The sequence below is a fragment of the Crocodylus siamensis genome, chromosome 3 (assembly GCF_052110815.1).
Source record: "Crocodylus siamensis isolate JL-2025a chromosome 3, ASM5211081v1, whole genome shotgun sequence".
Taxonomy (NCBI): domain Eukaryota; kingdom Metazoa; phylum Chordata; order Crocodylia; family Crocodylidae; genus Crocodylus; species Crocodylus siamensis.
The window spans coordinates 92,340,535-92,348,615 of NC_143397.1; the positions used below are offsets into that span (position 1 = coordinate 92,340,535).

The 8,081-nt window shown below is 46.6% G+C and overlaps 1 protein-coding gene across 1 annotated transcript; it reads right to left on the minus strand.

The window, feature by feature from the left end:
* Window positions 1-651: 651 nt before the first annotated feature.
* TUSC1 (tumor suppressor candidate 1) lies at window positions 652-2,223 on the minus strand. The gene has a single exon (XM_090038807.1). The coding sequence runs from the start codon at window positions 1,448-1,450 to the stop codon at window positions 848-850; it is 603 nt and encodes a 200-aa protein (XP_089894933.1). The 5' UTR covers window positions 1,451-2,223; the 3' UTR covers window positions 652-847.
* Between the last annotated feature and the right edge of the window lie 5,858 nt (window positions 2,224-8,081).

An 8,081-nucleotide genomic window follows, 5' to 3' on the forward strand; every position in this document is an offset into this window, starting at 1 on the left:
AAGTTAATATGGACTTTCCTGCATAGACACAAGGTTAATCTTGGGTCTGCCGTGCCCCACTAACAATACATTATTTTGGGGAGGGCAAAGCAGTCAGTGAGTCCAAGGTGTGACAGAGCTCAGGCTGCCAATTCTGTTTGAGCCTATACTGGGAGGTTCCCACAACGCAGACGTGCCCACAACACAATGCAAACATGCCAGTGTATCAGTTGCACACAAGGGTGGATAGACTTCTTATCATGAAGTCAAATGCACATGACTATGACCCTTTAAAAACCCACTGGGCAACTGTATGAATCAGATTCAACATTAAATATTTAAACATCCTTCTCTCCCAGGTGACTCTCAACAGTGTCCTGGAAGTTTGTACGCAAGTCTTCTGTTCCAGGGCAGCCCTAGAGGGTTGTCCATCCTGAGTGCACTTTAGTATCAGCAGTCCCAGCACCGAGACTTAGACCTCACAGTGGGGTTTGGAAAAAGGGTTTGCAATGGTGCTTAGGGCCGGTTTTGGATCAAACCCTGGCCTGGGGGCTCTGCGGACACACAGCTGGACGCACCGCACTTCCCACACCTTTCGTAGCCCGCCCCACCCCTGCCACCAGCACCCCGGGGCCCAGCGGGCAGCGATGACAAATGACAGCAGAGCAGCGCTCGGGTGCGTCACACGTTTATTAGCCAGCAGGCAGCTGCCGCCCGAGGGGCCCGCGGGCGGAGTCTCTCAGCAGTCCCGGGCGGCGGCCGTTGCCCCGTCCCTTGAGCGCGGCCCTTCAGGCCCAGCGGCCGCCGCACGAAAGCAAAGCTGGGGCGGCCCCGCGGGGCAGGGAGGCCGAACCAGCGCGGCCAGGCGCTACACGGCGGGAACCAGGCTCCGCGCCTCCGGAGACTGTTGCTCAGGCTCCTCCGGCTCAGGCTCCTCCTCCAGCAGCGCGTCCAGCTCCCCGTCCCCCAGCGGCAGTTCCTGCCGCTCTGCTGCCGAGTGGCCACGCCGCCGCAACTGCTCGAGGACGCGGCGGTGCCGTTCCTGCAAGCGCCGCAGCTGTGCGCGCAGCTCGTTGGCTTCCTCCGGGGCGGGGGCGGGGCCCGGGGGCGGGGCCTCCGCGCTGACGCCGACGCAGACCGGGCCGGGCGCTAGCAGCAGCGCCTGGCGGAAGAGGCCGCGGTTCTCCCTGCGCAGGCGCCGGTTTTCGAGTCGCAGCCGGGCGTTCTCCTCGCGCAGCCGCACGTTCTGCCGCTCGCGCTCGTCCCGCGCCCGCAGCGCCTCGCCGTGGCTAGCCGCCAGGTCCGCGTAGCGCTCCGCCAGCTGCTGCGGCGCGCCACCCGCCTGCGCGCGCCAGCCGCCGCACCACTCCCCTTCGCTGCTGCTGCTGCCGCCGCCGCCACTGCCGGGGGCGCCGCGGCCGCCCCTCCGCGCCGGGCTCCACCGTCGGCTCGGACCGCGCATGCGCCTCATCCGTGCCGTGCCCGGAGCCGCCCGCCCGCTGCCGCAGCGGAAGAGACGCGCTGGGCTATCGCGACGTTCGGCCGCGGGGGGCGGGGCTACGGCGGCGCGGAGGGGCGGCTCGCGGGCACAGCCGGGCTCCGCTGGGCTGGGGCCTAGGCGCACGTGGCGCGGGGGCGGCCTTGCCCGGGGCCTTCGGCAGCGACCTGCGTGCTGGAAGCAGGCGGCGCGGTGGGTGCAGGAGGCCCCTGCGTGGGGCAGCTCGTGTCACACGGTTTGGGGCAGGTGGGAATCGGCTCCCAAAGCCCTCCCGGGTTTTGAGGCAGGGTAAATGTGGTATCTTTTGTTAGACAAACTACGGACTGTTTAGTCAGTTTCATCATAGAGATCGCATTTCCTCTATGACTACACCTGCTATGAGAAACCAGAGGAAGGTCCAGCTCTCCTTGTCTTCTTAAAAACTACCATAAGACCACGTCCAAATGAACAGCAAGGAGAATTACAGAACCTGAGCCCACCACTACCCAGCCCAGGGACTAAGTACTATTTAGTTGCTTTAATAAAAGCTATCACATTTACTCAGTGATAGGGTTACCATACTTCCAGTTTCGAAAAAGAGGACACCTGTGGGAGAGGAGGGGATATATGATTGGGGGGGCAGGCCTGTGCCTTGCCGCTCCCTCCTGATGCACAGTCCCATCTCCCAGACCATGCTAGTGCCCCTCTTCCTCCCTGACTGTGCCCCTCCCACCCAGTCCACAGCCCTCCCTATCCCTGCTGATGCCCTTCACTCCCAACCTGCAGCCCCCTGGCACTGTCTGTGCCTTGGGCTCCAAACCCACAGTCCCCCACTCATTTGGTGCCACTCACCCCCAAGCCAGAGTCCCTCCCCCCACCCTGTGGCCCACGCAGCTCCCTGCTGGCCTTGAAGAACCCCTGCTCCCCCAGCTGAAGGGGCAGGTGCCTCCCCGCCCTGCTGCAGCCCCAGTACCACCAGGCATGTTTGCACACATGCCTGCCTTGTCTGTCTCTGCCCTTCCAATGCCCACCCCCTGCCTGATTTATCTGCCTGTAGTTGCCAGGGTGACACATAGACATATGTTATGGCTCTGCCTCCAGTCACCCTCCCCTGCCTCTGAGCAGTTTCTCAATATTTAAAAAAGGCCTGGACAGAGATGGGAGGACCCAAAACAAGGACATGTCTGGGAAAACCTGGATGTATGGTAACCCTACCCAAAGAACCTTGTCCGCCTGTGGCCTTAAATCAACATGGCTACAACCAACCTCCCCGAAACATGGAAGATACAGAATGTTTTATTATTTTAAGGCGGCCGTTCTGCCATAAGGGGAGAAGTGTCCCACTGTTTCCCTGCGTTTAACTGGCAAACAGCTTTTTCTGAGGGGCCTTGCGTCCAGCAAGGCTGAGAACTACCAATCTGGATTCAGTACTATAAGTATGGAGTGTGCCTTTGTTCCATGTAAAGTTCCATCTAAAGAATTAGGATTTTGTTACCTAAAAGACCTGATTTATGTGAGATAGTTTCCCTTCAAAAGGATCCCAAATCCATGACATTTAAGCGTTCAAATCAGTGGAGTTCTGTGGGATTCAGATGTCCATGTTGGCAGGACTGTAGGCTGTTGACCTTCAGGAAACACTCTGCCTCAGTCCATTGGGAGCAATGTAAGAGTCCCTTTTTCATCAGTGAAGTGTGGATTAGGTGCTTAGTTTTCAACATATAATAAATGACACTAATCATAACTGTAATTCTTAGAACAGTTTCTACCATAGCAGATAGCTGCTTATTTACAGTTTTAAAAAAAATATGGAAATCATTGTGGAACTGCAAGTAATCTCAGCATTGCTGTAGAGTCATTTTGCTATGTCTGCTGATCAGCAAAAATGAATTTACAGCAGATATTTCCAGTAATAAACAAGCTCCCAAGGCGAGTTTGGCTGAGAGTGTGAAAATAATTTTAATGCAAATAAGTGACCAGCCTGGTTTTGCATTGAAATAAACAGGCCCTAAAATTAAACAGTTTTATTATGTCCGATTAGAAAAATCTATATGCACAGACATTGGCAAGTCACCCAAGCCAAAGATAAGGGCCTGGTCCCATGCAGTGAGAGCCCCCTGAACCTTAATCAGCTCTCAGCCCTTTAAAGGGTTAGAACTTTAGGGGAGACAGCATGGCTCTTGGGCTTGCTAGGATGAAAGTTTTCCCATCCAGTTTTAAAATAACACTTTGAGGTCTTAGATTAATAGTGCTATATAAGGCCACAGCATTAGTCACTGGGATTGTGGACAAGATTGCATGCTCTGGTGTCCTGTACTTTGTGGACTACCTACCATGGAAGTCATATTGAGAAGACAGGGCTTTTTCATGAAGATGGGCAAGGAACAGGCATGCCAGGGAGAGGAGCAGAAAGTTTTGACCATATTTCTCCTCTTTCACCAGACTCTCCAGTACAGCTGGGGAGAATTTATCTGCATTAGTCAGCTGCTGAAGTTTACTTCTCCCCTGGAACAAGAAGAAAACAGAAATTGAAGAATGACCCTGCTCTTATAAAATCATCCACAAGTAACATTTAATAATTATGATGGTTTCCTATTGTCAGGAGGGAACAACAACAAAAAGAGAAACAAAACAAACCCATGTCTCTTCAGAATATTTTATAGAAGCTAAATCAAAACCAAACACTTTCCATCTGAGCTTGCCCCAATTCTGTTAGCACTTAAATACATTCCTAATATAATTTGATTGTGTAGTCACATTTACCTAATCCACATATTTAAAGGAAATAGGCCAAGATTGTAGGCTGTTGGAGAGTAATAAACAGCACTGGACAAATCTTCCCTTCTTTAATTAAATGAAAATTGTGTAAATGCTTCTTTTTATCTAACATTTGCAATCCTTTATCAGAAAACAGCAAAAAAAAAAGATTTTTGAATTTCATCATATTTCTCCAGCAAAATGAAATTTTCAGCATCAGGAAAAATATTTTCTAGCTCTAATAATGCACCCTTAGCTTCCCATTAAAAAACATGGTAGTGTTTAGGGGTTTTCTTATTATTTGTAGAAACTTACATGACTGCCATTGCTCAGGTACATAAATGTCTCATAATTATGAGTGTATGTACTTTCACAGTACCCCATGAGACAGGAAGTACTTTTAGTAGCAATGATATAGAGGAAACCAATCACTTTACGTAAGCCCTACCTTGGTTTTTTACTACTGTGAGGTTGGTTCCCTTACAATCAAAAATCATCAATTGCAATACGTGAGACAATAACAGAGTCCCCTGCCACCAAAGACTTTGCCTTTTATCTGAACAAGCCCTGGAAGGAGATTTCTAGTCCACTTTTTGTAGGAAGATACAGATGGCTGGTCTACCTGCCATTCCCTTTACATCTAAAGACAGCGAAGTCACGCTTCCAGATGTGAAAGGGATTGAGTCCCCTCCCCAAAATTGATGTTCATGCCAAGGGCCTATATCTTAGTAGCTCTTGGAAGATCTGTAAGGTAAAGAGCCAGAGAGCTGAACTTTATGTTAATTTTGTACTCCTGTTTTTTGGGGTGATAGGAATTTAGTGCTACTCCAGAGGCTGTCTGATGTATACCCTGATGTCAGTGGTCCATATGAGCTGTTTGGACATTTGGAAATAGAGCACAGAAATTTCTCACTAAGGGCGTGAACATAAGGTGTGTTTAATAGTCAGTACAGTGACTTCATTGTGTGGTAAAACTGGAGTGGAGGCACCATACATAATAAATTATTCAAACCTGGTGTAAAGTTATCTCTTTAAAACATGTACTTGCTTTACTTTCTTAAAGAATTACTAGGTAGAAAGTGCCATTTATCAGCTCCCTAGTTAGTTTCATCCCCAACTACTCATTTTTTCAAAGTAAACTAATTCTTACGCTACCTCGTGTCCAAGCACTGTAATAGCACCAACTGTGCTGCTAGCTTGGAAGAGTTGGTCATGTGTCTGCTTCTTAATATGGAGTAAATTTACTACAGAATAAAATCCAGAGTAAATTACTTGAAATTTACCATGTTGTGTAACCATTCTCTAAGTCCCCTTCTGGCTTTCCCTGAACTGCAAAATTCAGTATGAGGAGAACTGTTTTATCAGACTGGCCACACATAAAACAGGATGGGAACAACTGGATGTTTCTGCAGAGTAATGATGTCAAGTCAGGGAGAAAACAGAGTAGACGAGATGTGAAGTCAGGGAAGAAGAAGAGACAAGAGTTGAGGATGGGGAAGGAGGAGTGGTGAAGGCAGGAAGGAAGAGATATAGTGGTGACTTTAAAACTCATGTTTTCCAAAGGAGTGATGGTGAATATGATAATGAGGTACTTAATCATAAAACAAAAAAAAAATGTAGGTACTATATAGAGATCTTTTTCTTCCCTTGATCTATGTCCAAACCTCACATTGAAATTTCAGAGAGTTGTGGTGTAGACTGAGGTGAATAGGAAGTCTTATATTTATACTCCAGTTCATGACCCACAATTAAAAATAGATTTAGTCTTCTGCCATGAAAAAGCCTCTTCTCATGTCAGAGAAACATAGACATTGATAGTAGCAACAATTATCATAGCAGACGTAGGAGTAAGGTGCGAAATCTAGAACAAGCTCCTTTTGTTGGATGGGAGACAGCAAAAGGATGTGAGGGTGAGAAGAAAATGTCTTTGCCAACTACCTGTGATTTCAGATTACACTTCCTTGCAGTTGATCTGACCCCCACCTTCCATAGCCAGTTCCGAATGCAACAGAATGAATCAACTGACTTTTTGTAAACCAGGATTGCACTTCATGAAAAAGTATTAATGTTAGTTATCTTAATACAAGTTCTTTTGAACATTTCTGTCACACTGATGGAAAGGTTGTGACAGCATGATGGATATCACTCTGATGGCCTCTGCTGACCCTTTTATTTGGTCTCATAAAAGTTTTATGCAATCAAGAAGAAATTCAATCAGCACTTTGAAGTGATGATTCCTATACAAAGTGAGAAATGTTGATAAAGCTTATGAAGTCACCTGTGGTATCGCTGTACAGTAGCCTGAGTGTAAGAAGGCATAGAGTATCTATTCCCAGCTGTTCTGCACACAGAACAATTCACTCCAGTGAATAATGAGGGTCTGATTCAACTGCTACTTCACCAGTGTAAATCAGGCATAACTCTGTCAAAGTTAATGGAATTATACTGGTGTCAACCTGGTGTAAAAGAAATCAGAAGCAGGCTTTGAAACTAAAGATTTGCCATATTGTATTTGGATGGGAAAGAGGGTTTGATAGCTATTTTACTTGGATCATTGCCAACTTGCCTTAGGCATTGTGTTTGAGTTGCCATCATTTCTTGACTGTTGGGAGTGTTAGAAATGAGGAGTATTAGATGTTGTCTTGTCATTCCTGGAAGAGCTGTAGTTTGGGGAATTACATCAAACTACCATGTATAAAGCACTCAGAGGAAGGGGTGGGTGGTTTGGGAGGTGGCCACAGGGTATTTGCTGTTGGCTGGCTTGCTGATCCTTACTGTATAATGTAGCCTCTTAGTTTGAAGTTCTGTTTCTTTATTGTTTTCTTTAATCTCTGACAATACTAGTATGACACATTGAAAAGTTTTGTGACTTACATACTGCATTATGGTTGCTGCTGCTAATATTCTTTCCAGCTCACTCACTGGACATGGCATGTTATCAGCAAATAGTTTTATTGGTTGCTATCAGAGGTCCTTATTGATACTTGGCAGCAGGGATACCACTAATGAAATAATTGCTGGGGAGTTAAGAATAGGTAATATTGATTGTATTTATTTATTCTTTTGAAATGGGCAACAATATTAAAAGCCATCAAATACCAGCATCAGTATATGAGAAGCCATTTAATCCCAGCCATGTGTTTCCATAAGAAGAATTGAGATATAAATAAAGGAAGTATGACTTTCCAGTATTAATTAGGATTCATACTGCAGTGGGGAAATAACATCCTCTCTCAAAATATTGTGGAACAGAGTAAGGAAACTAGGTTTGAGCTGAAAACGTTATGATGGTAAAGAGGAAAGGGGAACAGTGTATCCAGTGCATTTAAGAATCTTTTGTGTTAAACTTCACTGAAACTGGTGAGTGTAACAACCGCCCTTTATTCAAATTAATTGCACTGAACAATAAAGGGCATCAGACCAAAACTCTGGTCCCATGAAAAGACATATGTATGGTTCAAGAATTTGAACTGTGTGCATTGCTAAGAAGAGGGTGTGGGGGGATTATGTTTGTCAGATCATAACCATTAAATATGGACATTCCCTTTAAATATATGGCATTGGTGAGAGTACTGGTTTGTGAGCAACTGGTTTGCAGTGTACACATTGTCGTGTCCCAAAAACCAGAAGCCATTATGGCTAGGGACAGAAATTACACATACCACATACATTGTTATAAGTGATTGGAAACTGGTTCAAAACTGTAACACAACAGAAGTTCAGCATACGTAAACCACTTTTAAAATGGCTGAAACTGGTCTTAGACAAACCCAGATTATGTAGTATCAGATATAACTGATTTAGGTTAAATCAGTTTATTGAACTGTCCCAGATCCCCTCCAGATTCAAGTTAACTCACAGTCCTCCAACA